This window comes from Pogona vitticeps, chromosome 2, assembly GCF_051106095.1.
Source record: "Pogona vitticeps strain Pit_001003342236 chromosome 2, PviZW2.1, whole genome shotgun sequence".
NCBI lineage: Eukaryota > Metazoa > Chordata > Lepidosauria > Squamata > Agamidae > Pogona > Pogona vitticeps.
In genome coordinates, this window is record NC_135784.1 from 148,143,062 (window position 1) to 148,164,296 (window position 21,235).

General features: G+C 40.5%; 1 protein-coding gene across 21 annotated transcripts in view; it reads right to left on the reverse strand.

Moving 5' to 3' along the window:
* Positions 1-21,235, reverse strand: part of LOC110077805 (ABC-type organic anion transporter ABCA8) — a 109,899-nt gene that overhangs the window by 36,498 nt on the left and 52,166 nt on the right. For all 21 annotated transcript variants that reach the window (XR_013541082.1, XM_078384330.1, XM_072990775.2 and 18 more), the window contains 10 exons: positions 18,890-19,009; positions 17,919-18,057; positions 17,204-17,294; positions 14,746-14,885; positions 11,920-12,039; positions 11,432-11,609; positions 8,698-8,861; positions 5,752-5,879; positions 4,047-4,184; positions 312-425 (listed from right to left, as the gene is read on the reverse strand). Coding sequence is in view for 20 of the 21 variants with exons in the window: in XM_078384330.1 (XP_078240456.1) it covers positions 312-425; positions 4,047-4,184; positions 5,752-5,879; positions 8,698-8,861; positions 11,432-11,609; positions 11,920-12,039; positions 14,746-14,885; positions 17,204-17,294; positions 17,919-18,057; positions 18,890-19,009 (1,332 nt within the window). In the remaining variant the exon portion in view is untranslated. The remainder of the gene's footprint in view (positions 1-311; positions 426-4,046; positions 4,185-5,751; positions 5,880-8,697; positions 8,862-11,431; positions 11,610-11,919; positions 12,040-14,745; positions 14,886-17,203; positions 17,295-17,918; positions 18,058-18,889; positions 19,010-21,235) is intronic.

Here is a 21,235-nt window from a genome sequence, read left to right on the forward strand (position 1 = left end):
AAATACTATTTTCCTGTTCTGTGGAGTAAGGCTTGGGGTCCTGGCAAACAAGAAATTCCCTTTCTGCCCTCAGTTTCCACTTAATGCAAGACACTTGCAATCATCAGCAGAAAGCACCAGATACATAGAGGCTCTTAAGATTTACCCTGGATACACTCAATTTACTGTAGACCATTGGATTAGCATGGTGAAATATAGGTACATATGCTGTACTTGTATCTTTATTTAAGTATGATGCTCCTGGTTTCTCAGTTAGCTGGAGACCTATTCATTCTGATGGAAGATACTTCATATACACTTTATTATTTTACCTTGTAGTCAGAAACGCTTCTCATAGCAAAATGAGGTGGAAAAGCAGGAAGTAAAACAATAGTTCCAAAAGCGTAAGTTCTAAATGTATACCATACAATATTGCTATCCAGTTCCTGCGGAATGAATCAGAAAAATAAAGTTTAGAATTGTATTGTCACAAGATTTCTGTGTGTTTATATATAATTGGTTACCTAAAACTGTAGTTCAGTACCAATTAGATAGTAGCTCCTAGCTGTATGTATGCCAACATGTTCTAATGGAATATTGAAAGTTAGAAATTATAAGGTTTTATACTTATGTGACTGGTCTAAGGACCGTAAATAAACTACTACTACTACTACTACTACTACTACTACTACTACTACTACTACTATTATTATTATTATTATTATTATTATTATTATTATTATTATTATTATTATTATTATTATTAACTGTAGTTCTTCACCTAATCATCCATAAAATCATGTATGTGATTTATTTATTTACATGCCGCCTTTGTTTCCATAGAGGACCTAAGGCAGCTCAAAACAATTAAAATCATACAATAATAAGTTAAAACACCATAGAAAACTATGTTAAAAATATTGAACATTAGCCAGGATTATTAAAAACTTTAAAAACACTTTATTATATTTATTACTTTATTACTACAACTACTATTTAGTGCTTGTTCTGGAAAACTAGATTCAAGACAAAATAAAGGAACTATTCTCAGCCTTCCAATTCTTAAATAGAAAATTATTTAAAAAGGAAAATACAAGAGAGAAAGAAAGAGAGTATAAGGAGTATTTGAGCATTTGTCTGTTTGAACTATCCTTGGGAGACGGTTTAGTTATATTTGGATGCCTAGATGTCAGTAAAAGTGAAGGAAGGAGATAAGGTGGGAACATGAAAGAAGACATCTTCCAGACAGAGGCCTATCCCGACTTCAGATATTAAGAGTCTTCTGATGAACACTCTATCCTTCATATTACTAAACGCCAGATCTGCTTTAAACGAAGCCCAACTAATCCAGGGGTTAATTTTGGATGAAACAGCAGATCTGGCTTGTGTTACCGAGACCTTGGTGGGTGCAGAAGGTGGTGTAACCCTCTTTAATCTGCCCACCTGGACATTCCATCCAACATCAGGGTAGACTGGAGGGTTGGGGAGGGGGAGTTGCCATTATCTATAAAAACACTTAGAGGTTGTCGGGATCTCTGCCTTGACTGTCTCGGGCCTTCACATGTTGGGGGGGGGGACGACCAGGGAAAAATTTGGGATGGTGCTGGTTTACCCCTGTGATCCAATGCTCTCCTTTCCGGAGCTGCCGAACTTCATCTCAGCGGCAGCACTGAGGTCCCCTAGACTAATTGTCCTGGGTGACTTCAATGTCCATGCTGAGATTGGGGTCACAAGTTCAGCCTTTGAGTTCATGGAAACCATGGCTTCCTTGGACATGTTCCAATTTGTTAACAGCCCCAACCACATGGCAGGTCACACTTTGGACCTGGTGTTCTCAATTGGTCAGGGAAAGTGTGATCCGAAGGTAACCAACATGATTTTGGTTCCCTTGTCCTGGTTGGCCCAACATCTGATAAAATGCAACCTCTCAGTGGCACCCTCCCTCCGCGGGGAGCAGGGACCTATTAAGATGGTCCGCCTCTGCAGGCTTTTGGATCCTGTTGGCTTTCAGGATGTAATGCAGGTAATATCGGCTGATCTAGTTGACACTCCTCTTGAAGCTCTGGTGAATAGGTGGCATGCCGGCGCCACCAAGGCAGCTGACATGATCACTCCCAAATGCCCCCTCCATTGCCGAGATTGTTATATCTCCCTTTTTTCTAAAATTCTCCTATGACACTCTTATTTCTTCTTCAACCTTTTTCATGTTTGTCCTTTCGTCTTTTTAAATCATATGATTCCTTAATACTTAATCCTCTTTCTTTTATTTCATTATATCCCAAACTAAACTCTCATTGCAACCCTCTCTATTATTGATTTCCCATGTTTCTATTGTTTCTTTCTCCATTTTATCCATTATATTTTAATGCTGAAATATATATATATGTTTATCCTCCATCTTTTAGCTTCTCTATAATCACATCTAATTTTAATATCCATATTCAACAATGCATGATTTATATGCCTTTATAATGCCTGCATCAATATTAAAAGCAAATCATTAATTACACTGAGGGTGAGGGGAGATCTGAAAAAATCATCCAGAGCTTAGAACATTATTTTTTCATAAATAATTTGTGTTTCATTGCTCATTGCAAACATCTAACTCCAAACTTGCTGTTATTTATTTATTTATTTATTTATTTTTGAACAGAGAAACCACAAAGGTGGTCCAAGGGTTTTTCCCTGTACTGTTTCCATTTCTTTTAGAGAAGATTATGACCACACTTCCTGGAGTGATTAGAGCAGTGGTCTCCAACCTTGGGGCTCTAGATGTTCTTGGACTACAATTCCCAGAAACCTTCACCGCCACCTCTGCTGGCCAGGATTTTTGGGAGTTGAAGTCCAAGAACATCTGTAGGCCAAGGTTGGGGACCACTGGACTAGAGCATTCATTATATTGCTCTGCTATGGGGCCAACAGAAGACACAGTTCTGTACTGCTTTGCACATTTGGGACTGTTTTGTATTGTTACTGTGAGTTAGCAGTATTCCTTGAGCTCCAGATATGTAAGTGCAGGTGTTATTTCACCAAAAAAGCATTACATCACAAAAGAAATAGTGTTGCATCCTCATGGTATATGGTGCAATTTGGCATAGAGGTGTGTCAGTTTCAACATAAACTCCCAAAAGGAATTTGATGCAAGTAATGTTATTACTTGAAGACTTTATTTCTGAGTTCTGAAATATCTGTATGAGGTAAGAACCCCCGAGCACCCCCTGAGCTCCTTTCCAGTATTCCTGTCTTCCGAGCCAGGGATTAGTGCACGAGCCTCGTGGGATAAGAAACAGAAGAGAATTAGTGGGTTTTTCTGGAGCAAAGAGGGAAAATAGCTCAGTGTTTTAGGCTATATAGCCAGAAGTTCGGAGTTCGATTCCCCAGTGTGCCTCCTTGACAGGGACTGGAGTTGATGATTCATAGGGTCCAGATTATACAGTCCATCATCATCATCATCATCATCATCATCATCATCATCATCAAAGTTCCAGCCGGTCAAAGTTATAAAAATATTGACTGGTAATAAATAACAGATACTAGTTTTAACCAAAAAATCCTCAAGTATCTGTTAAATATCGATGCAGTATGTATGCTGTTCCTAATACTGCTGGTTTTTGTAGCTCTGTTGTTGTTGTTGTTGTTGTTGTTGTTGTTGTTGTTGTTGTTGTTGTTGTTGTTGTTGTTAGTAACAACAACAACAACAACAACAACAACAACAACAACAATAATAATAATAATAATAATAATAATAATAATAATAATAATAATAATAATAATAATAATAATAATAATAATAATAATAATAATAATAATAATAATAATAATAAATTAGCACATGTGTCTTAATACAAATCTTCATTAAAGTTACACTCATTAGTTCTACTGATTTTAGGTAAAAACAATGAAAAAGAAGTCACATGAATAACTACATAGAACATATCAAGTAAAACATATTATAGTTATTGCTTTCCTGCTATTTTAAATATTGCACCAGTCTCTATCATTTGGAGAAGGATACTCCTATACACTCTCCCACCAACCCCTGGAACCTTTCCAGGGAAGAGACTTACTTGTACAAATAGATGACTCCAGATTCGCAGATGTGCGGTAGAATTAAACATTTGAAGGTATGCATTGCTGATTATATTGACGAGTACAGGAAAGCAGTTGGTTATTTCTGTGTGGCACATCAATGTGAACCTGTATTCCTTAAACAGTGCAAGACATGAGATTAACATCAAATATCAGAGCTGATTCCAGTTTCCAAAGGGTTTAGGCATCAACAAAGATTCATATGCCCTAAAAAGAACAGGATGACATTCTATCAAACTAAACCATCTGTCTTCTTACTTTATGCTTTGTTGGAGCCTTTCCCCACCCCCCACCCCAAGCTCACTCTTTCGGAGCAGTGCCCTCCCCACTTTTCTAAAATCGTGAGAAGCCAGGGTCACCCTGAGCACTTCCTGGGGCCCCAGTTTGCATCTTGGAAAGGAAGGACCTGACATGGTGACCACCAGCTATCTCCATGCCAGGTCCCTTTTTCCTGGATGCCCTTGGTGCAGCAAAGGAGAGATGCCAGGGGAAGTGCTGTGGACCACCCAACCCTGGGCAGCAAGCAGTGCTTGGAGGGGGATCACCTGCCATGCTTGGGCTGGAGATTTTAAAAACTCTCCTCTGAATCTCTCCAGCAGTTGCCCATATGGAGTTCTTCCACCCTTTTGTGTTGCATTATACAGTATGTTGGCTTAAGAAGTAGAACATTTAGAACAGCAAAAATGGGACCAGCCTGGCCTCCTGTGGGAGGAGGGAGTTCCAGAGACTGGGAGTAGCAACAGAGAAGGCCCTCTCCTGTGACCCCCACCAAACACATTTGTGAGGGTGGTGTGACTGAGAGAAAGGCCTATCCTGATGATCTTAACACCCAGGCACACTCATAAAGGGAGATACGGCTTTTGAAACAGCCTGGAATCAAACTGTTTAGGATCTTATAGGTTAAACCCAATGAAAACTGCTATACTCCAGTTTGTTAGATAGCTTTTCCCCACTTATCCTGCTAGCTCCCGATAAGCTGGAATTTCACTCGACTGGCCAGAATCTATGCTCTTCCCTATGTTGAGTCCCTCACAAGACCTCCCAGAAAACAGGGCAGATGGCATCTACCTTGGTCCAGACTTGCCAAGCCACAAACAGGGCCACAGGTAAGAACAACTTTGGAATCCATGCAATGATTCTACCATCAGTTTGTTTGATTCATATGGGCATCTTCAGATTATAGATAGGGAGGTGTCTTTCTTCTTGTTTGTCTCTGTAAAGCACTTTCCACATTGCTCATAGGAATATAAAATGTGATTAGATTGGCCATGCATTCGTTTTCAATGGTGCTTTTGTTGTTGAATATTGGGAAATATAGTAACTGTCACCTTGTTTGTTACATCCACCAGGTAGCGTTGGTTGTATTTCACTTATGTTTAGAGATAGGCATGAACCAGAAAAATGACAAACTGGGCCGTTTCTTGGCTAATGAAAAAAAAAAAACACCACAACCCCCTCAGAAAAACAAACCAGTTTATGGTTCATTTTTCCAGTTTGTGCCTAGGGCAAGGGGAACCAACCACCTCTGACCTCCCCCCTCAAACTGCCTAGGCTCTCACACGGCAATAAACACCAGCAGCCCACTTTTTCAAAGGGGTGGGAGCAATGTCACCTACATATATATTGATAGTATACTCCAAAAGAAACAACATAGCAAAAAGTAGTGAAATAGCAAAACACTACCTTGCCTTCAAGGGCTACTTTTATAGCGCCATTGTGTACTAGCTGGTCAGAGACACTGTTTCCAGACATGGTTTCCACCAGGATATTCTGACTCTTCACAGCACGGATAAAATCCTCAATGCTCGCACCTAGTTTTAAAAAATGAATTGCCAACGACCTGTGGATTACCACAAAATATTTCCCAAACAAACAGAAAAGTACAAAAATAAAGCCTAACACAGGACTTGTGTGTGTGTTTAGTCGTTTAGTCGTGTCCGACTCTTCGTGACCCCATGGACCAGAGCACGCCAGGCCCTCCTGTCTTCTACTGCCTCCCGGAGTTGTGTCAGGTTCATGTTGGTTGCTTCGCAGACACTGTCCAGCCATCTCATCCTCGGTCGTCCCCTTCTCCTCTTGCCATCACACTTTCCCAACATCAGGGTCTTTTCCAGGGAGTCTTTTCTTCTCATTAGATGGCCAAAGTACTGGAGCCTCAGCTTCAGGATCTGTCCTTCCAGTGAGCACTCAGGGTTGATTTCCTTTAGAACTGATAGGTTTGTTCTCCTTGCAGTCCAGGGGATTCTCAAGAGCCTCCTCCAGCACCACAATTCAAAGGCATCAATTCTTCGGCGGTCTGCTTTCTTTATAGTCCAGCTCTCACTTCCATACATCACGACAGGACTTAAATCAGATTAATAATTGAATACTAATTCAATAATCCAATTTTCACCCCACCCATTTAGTGGCCCGGTCACTACTTTTGGTGGCTTACAATAAGAGCATCAACAACATAAACTAAATTCAATAATAAACAACAGATAAACATTAAACAAGGGAGCAAACAAACCCCAACTTAAATAACATCTACACTACAGTTACATGTATGTGGACGAGACTTTGGAGGAAATAACAGCAGTGGTGTCCCAGCTCTTCTTCAGTTCCAAAGGAAAAGAGTCTTGGGGAAAAGGACATCACTCTGAAGAAATAATCCCTTTGAAAAAATCTATTTGTTTTGTGGATATATTTTATATCACTTATATGTCATCCCTATCTCCTGGTGCAGGGAAGCAAGGCAGCTTACAGTGCTAAAACATATAATACTACAAACACAATCAAATTACAGATTAGAAAGCAATTCAACAGCCATAGTAATTAAAAATCCATTAATAAATTAAAAACATTTTTAAAAACACAACTAAAACAGCAACAACAAAGCCCACTACATCCTATATTGCTTGGATCGTAAACAGATATTCTCCTCCGCTCAGAATATGTTTCCAACAGTGGTTGCAGTAGGGAGAACAGAAAGCATTTGAAACACAAAAGCTGAAGTTGTGATGAATGTGAAGACTGCACAATGGCGTTCTTGCCTGATGTGAGGTTGGTTATTTCATTTTTTGTCTAGATAGCCTGGCAGACAGTGATGGGGAGGAGTCAGTGGACATGGTGAACATCCATACCAACAAAATGGAAGATAGGTTGTTGCACTGGAAGCTATACTAAAGGCTGAAGCCAGGGAGTCAACTGCCAAACTGGTCATTCATCCTGGTTCATGGTCCTTCAAGGCTGAAGAACCAGGAATCATGAATTTCCTGCCTGTGAACCAACAAATCACAAATTGGTTCTTTGGGGATTTTTTTAGACAGCCTGAGACTGTCTTTTAAAAAAAAACATGGAGACTCCCACAACCTGCCCCCCGGCCCCCTTCCAACTGTCCCCATCACCTCCTTACCTTAGCCACTACTGTCCACATCCACAGTCTATGCTGCCACCTGCATTGCCACCACCATCACCCCGACACTGCAGCCTTTGTCACCATCCGCTACAGCCCGCACCACGTCGGCTTGTGCTGTAGTGGCCTGTGCCATGGTGGCCTTTGCTGCTACCATCCACCTTCGCCTGCTGCCACCACCATCCACCACGGCCCACTATGGAGGACTCTGCCATCGCAGCCTGCCATAAGGAAAACTGACTGCCCTTTGCAAAGATGGTGGCTGCCACCATCTTTGCAAAGGGGGGGGCTATTTCCCTTATGGAAGGTTGCTTTTTGCTAAGATGGCAGTGGAGGGTGGAGGCCGTGGTGGCAGGGCCAGTGGTGGCAGTCGTGGTGGTGGCCAAGGTAGGGAGGGAAGGGGGGCCCATCGATTAGCTGTTTGGCAGGCCCATAGGCAGAGTGGGAAGACCATAGCCAGAGAGGGAAAGCTAGCCTTCCCTCTCTGTCTATGGGAGGACAAATAAAAAAGCAGAAATATTCATCCCCAAATATTTGTCGGAGTTTCTGGAATTGATGAATACAAAGCAAAGAATATTAAACGAATCCGCTATTTTTAACAAATAGCGCAATTCATTTTTAAAATTCATCCCCATGTCTGCTCATAATCATGGGTCTCCTCCTCCAATCTCATTTCTCCATAAATTTTTGCTAGCCCCCCTCAAATCTAAGATAACCCATTATTTCCTCAGGTTTAATTCCTAATTCAATACATGTTCATTCAAAAGTTGTAAGGAAAGAGTCCACCTTATCCCTTTTATAGCATCCAGGAAATCTCTTCATGTCTATCTGAGATCTATTTTTTTCCATTTTCATCTCTTGAAGAGATGGCTGCCCATTCTATTTTCCTCATTTGTAATTGAAAGTCCATTTCTGTCTCAAACCTATCCGTTCCTTTTCCATTTTTCGTTATATTTCACAGATTTCCAAATTCTCTGGAACATCAAAACTGCATATGAACATAACTTAGTTTTCTCAACACCAGCTTATTCTGATTTAAGAATCTGGGTTTCCATTTCTGATTTGTTTTTGTCTTTTTAGGAAACATTTATTTGTACTTCTTTACAATTACCCCCAAACCTTACCTCAGGAAATATGTTTAAAATCTTCCTGACACTTATCTCTGTGTCCAGGGACTCTGACAGGCTGCTAGTTCTTACTTCATTACTTCTCAATATTCTATTCTGTTACCTTACCTGTATCATTAAGGATCAAAAGTCCACTGGTTCCCGTGAAACTTTGCTTTCCTGGCTCAAAATAAAGCCTAGGATGAAGCTCTACGTAATGGAGGTTCATCCAAATACCAAATGATGCTAACTCAGTGATAAAAGGCACTAGTAAAAGTCCAGAAAGAAGTAATCTGTAATGAAGCAGAAACACTAATTAGTTACAGGAAAGAGGGGATTTTTACCTGATTACATTACACAATAAAGTATAAAGTAAAGCACGATGAGAGCTACTGTGGGCCACACTGGATGTCTAATTGCTTGAAGAAGAAGGGCATGTCTCTACTTTCTCACTCTAAAGCAGTAATTCCTAACCTTAGGTTGCAAGATGTTCTTTGACTACAACTCCCAGAAATCCTGACCTGTGGCAAAGGCTTCTGGGAATTTTAGCCCAAGAAGACCATCTGGGAACCCAAGGTTGGGAAATAGTGCTCTAAAAGAATCTTCCTCGGGGCAAGGTATTGTGTATGAGGTCACCACAGTTCTCTGAGGCCTCCTCATTCACAGTCCTCACTTCGAGGAAGGACTCCTCAGACTGAGCCATTTGGGCCTAATGGGCTCTATGGGGTCCTCATACATAAGTGGCTCAGCCAGAGGAATCTTTATAGCAAAGCATTAGCCAACCAGGCAACAGGTGGCTAGCCCAGTAATGTGGGAAATAAAACGAAACTTTATCACCTACCGTAATACTTGAACCACAGTTTCGAACATTACTTTTTGAAATGAACTTACTGTGTTACTCATTCAGTTTAGACAGGCTAGTTATTGTCTCATTTGAAAAATCAATTTGTGGCATTGTGCATTTTTAATACTTTGTGTTGTCCTACCAGAAACTGATATAAAACTTTAAAACATTCCTGTCAACATGCCTCTAAAATGTCTTTAATTGGTCGTCTCATGAGAAGAGAAGACTCCCTGGAAAAGCCCCTGAAGTTGGGAAAGTGTGAGGGCAAGAGGAGAAGGGGGCAACAGAGGACGAGATGGTTGGACAGTGTCATGGAAACTACCAACATGAATTAGACCAAACTCCGGGAGGCAGTGGAAAACAGGACGACCTGGTATGCTCTGGTCCATGGGGGTCACAAAGAGTTGGACATGACTTAATGATTAAACAGCAACAACCAGTACATCAGAAAAACACAGAGAAATATTCTCTAGTTCTCTGTCTACTGCTTATTCTTTTTGCTTTTCTGTCTCTTGTTACTTTTCTTTCATGGATATCTCACCAAATTTAGAAAGAACCAGCCACTTACCACTTAGGACTGATAAGAGACTGGTATAAAACTTTAAAACATTCCTGTTGACATGCCTCTAAAAAGTCTTTAATTGCTTTGTAAAAATAATAATAATCCATCTTATATTAAAAAATCATCACGGTGTTATGTCACTTCTATGCTTTTGGTGTTTTCAGAAACAAAAATCTGAAAAAAAGATTAGGTTCCCCTCAACTATCTCAAGGCCAAGCTGTATGAGAGCGAGGCTACTATGCTTTGGGCATATCAGAGAAGAAAAAAGTCACTGGAAAAGAAAACAATGCTGGGACAAGTTGACCGCAGCTGAAAAAAAAGATAGACCAAATAAGAGAGGAATTGAATAAAAGAGGCCACAGCCTTGAGCTTGCAAGAGCTGAGCACAGCTATTATCAGGGCTTTTTTGAAGTTACTAATTCACAAATCAGAAGTGACATGATGGCACAAAACAACATTAAGAAACTTAATGTGCTATTAAGTTCATATGGTAAATATCCGTATAATTACAGGTGGGGACTAGTTAAAAGCCATAACAAAATAGAATGGGCTGGAATAGAAACTTCTTAATAAAATAGATGCCTCAAACCTTAAAAATGTTACTCTTTCATTTATTGCCTCCAAACCTGCTGGAACAGAACACAGTGGCCCAGAACCGCAACTTCTGAGTAGAATAATCAAACCAAATTCATGACATATATGTGACTAGAAGAGACAGATGCAACAAGCTACAAATCATCCTTAAGAACAGCATTCCAGTACTAGCTCTGGACCAAAAATCAATATTGCAAAAGCAAACAAACAAAAAGCAGTCTAGAACAGCAACTTCTGAGTAGGACCACCCAACAAAATTCACCTGTTCCACCCAACTATAGGGAACTGATGCAACCAGCCACAAAAGGCCCCTGAGAAGAACATTCCACTGCCTGTTCTGGGAAGAAAGTTAATATGGGAAAAGCAACCTGAAATGGCAATTTCCAAATAGGACAGCCCAATAAAATTCACCAGTTCCATCCAACTAGAGGGGACTTATGCAACCAGCCATAAAACACACTCCCAGGTCACTGTTCCAGGTTACTTTTTAGCAATACTGATTTTGTGCACAGAATGGGTATTGGAATGGCGTCCTGAGGGTGCTTTGCGACTTGCTGCATTTGTCTCATTTAGACACACTTGTGTCATGAATTTGACTTGATTATCCTACTCAGAAGTTCCTGTTCCTGGCCACTGTGAGTTAATGGAAGAGTAATTTTGTTTTAGATTTGAGGTCTAAAATATTGTTCTGACATTTCTCCATTACATCCCACCATTTTTATCATATTTTTTTATTACAACATTCCCATTCCACTGCATTCCATTCCAGCTTTTATCCAGTCCCTTCTACAGCATGTACTCTCAACATGTGTTGAAAAGAGGATAGAAACTTACAACAACAACAATGAAGAGTTGACACTTACAGGGATCCCCAGACTTTGGTCTCACGCTTGAGATTTAAAAAGTGCATTCTTGCTATGGTACAAGCTTGATGCCTCCAGAGAGCCAGGCCCCTCATTGTTGCCCTTCCTGTGTCTGAAAGCAATGATTGGCTCCTTTCCATTTCTCCCCTCTTCTCTTCTCTGTGAAGAAGTTCATCATCTAAGGCAATTTCAAAAATGCAACATCAGAAATTTGGCAACAGGTTTAAGTTGTCTGCTTGCCCAAATGCCAAAGTATGGGGTCCCAGTGGGGAGATGAGAGCACTTTGCCCTTAAATGGCAAGGTGAGTGGCTCCCTGTTCAGACCATGAGTGACCAGAGCCCACACCTCTGTTTCCCTTGCTGCCGCTGTTATACATCCATGAAAGACCATCCCCACACTGCTCTCCCAGATCTGAAAAGATGGGTCCACTAGTTGTGAATGAGCTACAATACTGCTAGGAGGTACATTATTTGGAATAATACATTACCTTCTGCACCAATTATTTCATTTCCCTCTAGCTTTAAGAAGACATCTTCCAGCGTTGTCATAGTCACCCCATAGTTTATGACTCCCAGATCAGTTCTGTGGTCCATGTCATTGAACAAATCTACATGACAGAGGAGGAAAATCCATGTGCATAGCTATGATTTGCCCTTATAGGTTAAAATAAGGATTTCAAATGCTTCATATTCCTGTAATATAAAAATAGTAGTGGTTTCCTTTCTAAAATTAGCTTGACTATCCTTGTAAGAGCCAGAGATAAGATTAATTTTTTGGATGTGCAGTTAAGACAAGTTAAGTAGCAGAGATGAAAATAGCTACAACTTATTTGTTGATATGGACCATGTTTAGACTCTCAGTAGTGGAAAGGTTATGGAAACTTATGCTATGCAAAATGATCTTGACAAATCTCAAAACAAACTGGACTAATATGGATTGGGTCTAAATTGAATTGAGGTGGTCCAGATTATTATCTAAATTAATTCAGGCAAGCTGAAGCAATTTGGACTGATTCAGGAGCTCTGAAACTAAACTACAGAGAAAGAAAAACTGATTGTGTATTTCCAAAATAATATAAAGACATACTGTATCAGAAAAATGCAGTAGAGCTGAGCACAAACTGAACTATGAACTAAAAAATCCACAGAAAATAAGCTGGTTCACAGTTTGGTTTGTGGTTTGGTTCATGCATTCCGTTTTGTCGAAACAAAATGCAGTGCTACATTTTGCTTCAGGAGAACAGATGGCCCTGCCCCTTTCTTGCTTCCCACATCACCTCTCTGCCTGGTCCTGCCACCTCCTTCCCTTCTCCACCACCACCATCTTCAGGGAAACTGGCCCATCTTCCCTTCCAGGACCTGGGCCTCCTGTCTCTGCACATGCGCACACCTCTCATCTGATAGACTAGCACATGTGCAGAGACGCCCAGCCCAGCTTCCAAGAGCCAGGTTGGTTGTCTCTGCTTCCCAGAAGTGAAGCTGGACTGGGTGTCTCTGCACATGTGTCGGCCTATCAAATGAGAGGTGTGCGTATGTGCAGAGACAGGAGGCCCAGGCCACTGTCCCTGAAGATGGCAGTGGTGGAGAAGAGAAGGAGGTGGCAGGACCAGGCAGAGAGGTGCGGGGGCAAAGGGAAGAGGGCTGTGTGTTACGTTCCCCTGTCCCAGGCACAACCCAGAAAAACAAACTACAAACTGGTTCATTTTTCCAGGGTTCGTAGGTGGTTTGTGGTACGCTGCCCATGAACCACTCTAATTCAAGTGTTTTTCCAGTTCATGCCCATCTCTAAAATGCAGCGGTTGGCATGTCAGAGAAAAATGGCCATGCATTAAATGCATTAACAGCTTAAATATAATTAAATTATATGTACGTTGAATGGGGGACTTTTTCTCATCCCCATTAATTTTTAATTGCTGTTTAAATTCATATTGCTACACTAAAAGCCGCCTAGAGTGGTCTTAAGTGACTAGATAGGCGGGATATAAATAAAATAAAATAAATAAATAAATAAATAAAATGAATGAAAGTGAAAAAAAATCATCTGTGATCTTAGCCCAACCCCTCCTTTCTATCCGGTATTTTAAGTTTTGGAAGGAAGGGATCAGCTATATGATTTTTTTGTAAATCTAGTTTTCCGCCAGCCCAGCAAACTCCTTTCTTTTATTTCCTACTAGTAAGTAAGTGGAAAGAAAGAAAGAAAGAAAGAAAGAAAGAAAGAAAGAAAGAAAGAAAGAAAGAAAGAAAGAAAGAAAGAAAGAAAGAAAGAAAGAAAGAAAGAAAGAAAGAAAGAAAGAAAGAAAGAAAGAAAGAAAGAAAGAGTGAGTGAGTGAGTGAGTGAGTGAGTGAGTGAGTGAGTGAGAATTTGTTGCTGAAAATAACTCTTCATTCTTTTTTTAACCTTCTGTTATTATTATTTTTCTATCTCACCCTTTTCAAGTTTTCTTATGTTGTCCCCTCTACCTTAAGGCTGTTTTTTCACCACTATATCTCACACCCCTTCCTCTTACAGCATCACCATGCAGCCCATCTTCATATCACAGAGATCGTTAGACCCCTGTCTTCCCTCCTTCCAGGCCTGCACTCTTCCAAAAGCTGCACAAACCAGCTTAAGAACATTCCACTACTGCCTCTTTCCATGCACGACTCACTAAGAGCAAGAGAACGGTGTTTCTTTATACACCGCTGGCTTTTTATTACTGATGTTTTTTATTACTGATAACACCATAATGCAGCAAAGCAACACACCAATTAGAAAATTTTGAGCATATTAAGGCAAATTCTAAAGGTGACTAGGTCAATGACAAATTTGAACCTGGTTTCTCTCTGCAGTTTGGCAGGGCTAATTCACTCTGAAGGGGAGATCACATTTCTAAATCTCAAGCACTTTTATAGAAAACCCAAAAAAGGTATGGCCATTTTGCTTTCTTTGTGCATATCAGTGGGAGGCACAAAAATCAGATTTCTGATTTTGATTCACGTTCAGATCTGAATCAGATTGGCCAAGATCCAGAAGAGTTTGAACAAAATCAAGATCCAATCTGAGTCACCAGACAGTGCCCTGAACTGAATTGAGCACCTTTGCATAGTACTAATGAGGAAGACTTCCTGTGTTGTCAAGCATTTCTGCTGTTACAAAATAGTATTTAAAACTATTGTTTGAATGTGCTTTCAGCTGTACACTGCCCAGAGAACTTCAGTCATGGAGCATATAATAGATGGATCAAGTAATTAACAAACATTTAAGGAACACTTCCGCTGTTTGGACACATGAATAACGACAATACATTTTGTCAATTATTGAGGTTGATAATTACCTGGAAATTTAGCTACATTTTCTAAGGGAAGTGTATATCTCAGCTCATTTTCACGCTGTCCCGATAATTTTGCAGCAGGGATGTATCGTCTGACCAGGGATGTTGTTTTCTCACAGTCACATGAATCACTTACATGCATCCTGTTCATAGTAAACATTCATTTAGACACACATCAATGGCCAAATCTTGCACTTCTTTCTTTAGAATACTGTTTGACCCAAGTATTCAAGATTTACCCCCAGATCATGATCGTTTCAGTGGCACTAAAGAAGCACACATTATTCCATGTTTTTCCCCCCTGAAGTTTTGTGTTCCAGGTTTTGCAAAATTATGGGAAGAACTAAAAAAATATTAGATTAGGGGGCCTTTTTCTCAAAGCAGCAACTCATTTTAGCTTGTGTTCCTCTCCCTAGTCATGTAATTAATGTGGCATCATCACACACACCCTAGAAACTAATTACACAGGGCAGGAAAAGGACAATGCAATTACTGTATGTTCTGCCAGATCTTTCATTACATATGTGCAAGGAGAAAGACAGAGCTGTTTCAGTAGGACTTTTGTAAATCTACTTGCTTTTCTACTCCTTCAGTCTGTGTGTGTGTGTGTGTGTGTGTGTGTGTGTGTGTGTGTGTGTGTGTGTGTGCGTGCGTGCGTGCGTGCGTGCGTGCGTGCGTGCACGTGCGTGCGTGCGTGTATCTCATCATTTCCTGCATTAGTTGCAATTTTTTAAGTTCTTGGGACCCTCCTGTGTCATCATATTGAAAACAAATCATAGTAGGAGAATATGAGTGCTGGGAAATTGAATTCCCCTGACACTTCTTCAGAGTCAAGAGTCTGATGGTCTTTTTCTTAATATTTAGATATTTGCTGTATTTATCTTTTTCTTGTAGCTTTTTCTTAATATTTTAGCTTTTTCTTAATATTTATATAATTATTTACTTAGCTTTTTCCTTTGTTTGTTTGTTTGTTTGTTTGTTTGTTTATTTACTCAATTTATACCTTGTCTTTCTCCCAGCAGGGATCCAAAACAGCTTAAGTTATTGTCAGGCATATTTTATTATCCATTCTCCAATGTTTTCAGCCCAATAAGCTCTGTCGAGGAGCCCAAGAGATCTTTGTCATGGATTGATCACTGATGAAAAGGTCACATCAAATAATTCTCTGAACACTAGAAGGTTAAGAGACTTATAAAGATGATCTACCCAAGGGGAAAGGATTCCTGCTGCCCCATGTCATGACCCTTGATCAACTTCTTGCAGTACTTCAAGTCTCCTAATGGAGCCAATTTGTCTCCCTTGTTTCCTGGAGTACTGCCAGTGATGAACTAGTTCAGAATATATCTAGATCAGCGGCAGTGCAAAACTCATTATGGGTCCAATACACAGGCCAGAACCGGTTTAAAGAACTATTCTGTCACAATAATAAATTCATAAGCTAGAACAAGGAGGGTTGAATCAATTTACTTCTAGTCCCTATCATGTTCCCATGTGTATACTCATGCTTTTCATCATGTTTTCACATCAGGATTTTGTTTTTAAAAATTGCCCTCAAAATTCACATTTCAATATTATTTTGTCTTAAAATAAACATATTTAAACATATTGTGATATACATTTTTAAACTGAATACTTTTCCCCCAGCTAAATGTTGTCACAACATTTGGAACCTATGAAAACTTTTAGGCAAATGAGTCTTGATCTGCACATTTATCACCTCACTTCAGAATCTGCAAATACTGGATTCCTTATTCAAAAAGCCCTACATTGTCAACCAAGTCATTCACATTCATTTTAGTTAGTCTCCAGATATCACATGATACTGAGCTTTCTTCTGTTTGTCCCTTTTATTATAGATACGTTCAAGCTTGCACAGCCTATGGACAAGGTTGTGTCAGGAAGGATGAACCAGATGTGAATTATGGATGAGAAATGAAGAAATTTTTTTCATAGAATGATAACTGAGTTGGAAGGGGCCCTATAAGGCCATTGGGTCCAACCTCCTGCATAATGGAAGAATCCAAATCAAAGCAAATCTGACAGATAGTTGTCCACTTTTCTCTTAAATGCCTCCACCATCTGCTCCCATTGTTGTACTGTTCTAGCAGTTCAGATTTTTCCCACCTGATATTTAGCTTAAATCTAGCTTCCTGTAGCTTGAACCCATTATTGCTGCTTTGCAGCTTTCTTGCAAAGCACTACACATGCAAACACCAAAGTAAACACTAACAGTAAAGGGGAAGCTAATCTTTTGTGATACAACCAGAGAGCCACTTCGGGCAGTTGGAAGCTATAGTGCCAGCTGCTCAATCTACAAGTGGCTGGACAGCCAGCCTGAACTACACCATGACCAGGAATGCCCACACTTCCAGTTATCCCTCCCAGGGGTGTTTGTTTGTTACCCTAGTTAGGAAATACCCCAGTGTAAAACAGAAGCACAACGCTACAAAACTTAGCATACCTTAAATGATAGCCGATCCCCCATTTTTTCTTCAGGAACAAAGAGGAACCAACACATGTCAACCTGCCATGTGAGATAAAAGCTTTCCGGTCTGGAGAGAATAAAAAAAAAAAAAAAAAAAAAACACACATACAAAAAGAAAAGAAATACAAAATACAAAAATACACATATACACACTGTATATATGTATATACTGTCCAATAGTAAAAGTTTTTTTGGGCATTACATCTTACAGTGTGTGTGTGTGTGTGTGTGGGTGGCTAAATAGAGACATGGAAATACATGTAAATCCCACCCCATACCTCCTGGAAGTCAGCAAAATTTTTCAGCGACTAGGGTGTCAAACAAAGGTCTCCCCAGTTCTCTTGTCCAGGAAGGACTGGAGCCATCACAAAAGTTCCTCCAAATCCCATCCCAGAAAGATGGCCCATAAGGATACCATGGACGATGGTATCGAAAGTCACTTAGAGGTCCAGTAGAACCAACAGGGACACACTCTCCCTGTCCAGTTACTAGCGTAAGTCATCCACCAAGGTGACCAGAGCAGTCTCTATCCCATAACTAGGCCTGAAACCAGCCTGAAATGGATCTAATTAATTTTTCTCATTCAGGAACCCCTGATCTGAACATCATCCTGTCCCAAGCAACACATCTTTGCGCCTTTTCCCTTATACTCCTGCTTTTAAACTGATTTATTCCATGGCACTCTACTCACCAGCCAGAATGTCGGCTTCATCCATGAACTGAGTAGTAAATAGAATTACTCGACCTGCTTTGCGCTCGTTCAGAAAAGACCACACCCGTTGTCTGGAATAAGGATCCAATCCTGCCGTCGGTTCATCTAACAGTAAAACCTGCAAGCAAGAATGTGCTTGGTTTTTGTTTTGTTTTCTGTTATTCATTTACACTGAGATATCAGCATTTAGCCTGCAGTGTGGGCCTTAATTATTTTTCTCTAGGATGATATGCATTATTTTGGCTTTTTAGAAGTATTTCAATAATTTCCTTAGGCCGAATCCTGTTAGGTAATTGCAAAGCATTAGCGCTTCACATGTACTACTACTCTGTACTTATAGTTGCACAACATAGAGATTGTCCAGTTGCCAGGAGAGAGATGTATTTCTCCAGGAATAATGTAACGTTCTAAGGCAGTGGTTCTGAGTCTTGAGTAACTGAAGTGCTGGTGCTGAAGGCTTCTGGGAACTGCAGTTCAGGAACACCTGGGGTACTCAAGGTTGGGAACCACTATCCTAAGGTTTCCTTCCTGTGATACCAAGTATTTGGAGACACCATGATTTTGAATGGGCAGTTCACAGTCACTAACTTTACACAAGAGCTGTTCCTCATTTGTTGATGCAGGCAATCCAGCTGCCTGCATTTTGGCATCATTCTTATGACAGAGGGGACTTCCGAATTTATCATTACACCACTGGGTGACATTTATAGCTTTCTGGAAGGGTAAAGCAAAAGAAGGCCAGATCTTCTAGGAAATCTTTCGGCTTTTTGTATGAGTCCTTTCCCTGCTGAATAGAAAGAACCCACAGAATATATATACTGTACAAAAATCTTTAACCACATAACCTATGACAGAGTGAAGATCTATGCAGATCATCAATTAGAAAAGAAACACTGTAGCCATTAAAGGTTATGCTCTTAGGCTACATATATGTTCAACAAGCTTTTTACCTTTGGCTGTCCCAAAAAGGTGATCGCCAGGGACAGTTTTCGTTTTTGTCCACCGCTTAATTGATTAGCTCTAGTGTTTTGCATGGCATTAATATCCAAGAGGGTCAATAGTGTTTGAACCTGAAAAGAGTATAGATAGAATACATAAGCCTTAAGATGTTGAGTTTTCCTTCCTGTCTTGCTTTTTAGGATTCTTGATTGAGTGAAAACTACAGGCTATGTGTCCATCTAGAGCTTACCTAGGCTTGATTCTCAAGAGGATATTATGCAATTTCTCAGAGTTGAAGTTTTTGAAACACAAAAGTGTTTCCAGACTAGTTGCTGTCTTTAGAATTAACTGGACGTGCATTGACCCTATCAAATTGTAGCAGTTTGATGCCACAGTATCTGTCATAGCTCCATCCCATAGAATCCTAGAGTGTGTAGATTGGTGAGAAGCTTAACATTCTTTGTTAGAGAGCTATAACGCACAACTTCTGAATAACACCGAGTGCTCTCTCATAGAGAACTCCAAGTACCAATCCAAACTAAACACTCCACAATTCCACAAGATCGAAGCACTACATTTAAAGCATTATCAAACAGTATAACTGCAGAGTGGATATACCCTGTTTACTCAAACAGGTTTTTGGGGAAATCCAAAAACCTTGCCACTTCTAAAAGGTCTGGTTTGCACCACTCGCAAGCTATTTGCACCACTTTGCCAACTATGCCATTCCAACGACAGCCTTTACACTTGGACTGGCAAAGCATTTGGTCGAGAAGTGGTCAATGAGGCCGATGTGTTGATCACCTTGAATTCCCATTTGACACCACCATCCTTATCTGTCCTGCACTCATCGTCATTTGAAAAGGATTAAAACTGCAAATGGACGATTGGAACCAAATTCAGCCCCTCCCTTCACCCCTGTCAAACAGATTATCAGATGGATTTTAATCCACATTTCTTGTTGAATAACACTTTGGCATACCAGTCCTACAACATGGTTCTTCGTGATATTATATTTCAGAAGTTAGTACATTTCTCAGATTTTCTAAACTGGCATTTCATTTTTGTGCTACTAATTTAAAAAAAATACTAAGCAAATGTTCAGACATTTTTCTTCAGCTACCACATGTTTTGTACATGTTTTGGATAGATATTCATCTAGGAGTTTGATCTCAATACACTTACAAGTAATTCTGTAGACCTTCGTCTGCTTTACTAGGAGGGGTGGAAACATGGGATGATATTTATACCCTTCATCCATGTGATTGGGTTCTTTCATAAGTGGGGGCAGGCCCAGGGTTTCGGCGGGAAGAATAGACGGTGAAGAAGTGGCAGGTACAAAAATGGTTCTTTATTATGCTTAACATCGGGAATCCCCAAACCAAACAGGTCCAACAGTTCAACCTCCAGCAACAACTTGTAACATTTCCCCTTAACTGTTCCAACATTTTTATCATCTTTCACATTTTCCTCACTCCAAGGGTACAAGTCATAACTTGGTTCTGTGCGGGAGCGCTCAGCACTGTGCATATTGTCCTGCAGCATGGGTGTTTCACATATCTCCCCTCCAGCCATGGGAGATAACGACTGGAACCATAGTGGGTCTCCTTCGTCCCCAAAGCCTGTGAATGAGAGGCTGTTCCCATGTGCCATCCCGCTCCTGCCTCGTACTTATCTTTCTTAATGAGTAGTTGGGTGGGAGTAGGGAGCAGTCCTCCATCATTCATAAGATTTAGAAAGTCTCTTAGTAGTTTCGCTAATCTATCCCTTTCTTCTCCTGTCTCATCCGTCTGTATCCCTCTCTCCTCACGTTCTGTCTGTCTCTCCCCTCTCTCCTCCTCCTCTTTTATCTCATCCCACCTCAAAAGATCTAACTCCTCCCTCTCATACTTCTGCCTGCCTTCTGCCAAGAACACTTCTACTGCTCTATTACTCCCTCTCTCTGCATCATCAATCTTAATCGGCTCTCCCACAACGCAGCCCTCCTTCACTTCAGTCTGCTCTTTCCTGGAGGAAGGCACACTTTTCGTTTCTCACTCACAATCCATTATCCTTTCGCACAGTGTGCATAATGACTAATTAGGGTTACAGATATCAATGTACAGAGATGCTTGCAAACTGAGTATAAAATTAACAATTATCGCTGACAAGTTGGTTCTGACTTATGCCAGTCCTTTCCAGGGTTTTCTGAGCATATAGAACATACAGAAGTGGTTTTTCATTCCCTCCCTCTGGTGGCACTCGGGGACTGTGCAGTTTGCCCGTAGCCGCACAGGATGGCTCTTTTCCAGAGAGTTGCAGTGAGAAATCAAATGCTCTTACCTCATTCCTCAGCCTGGAACTCCAACCCAATGAGC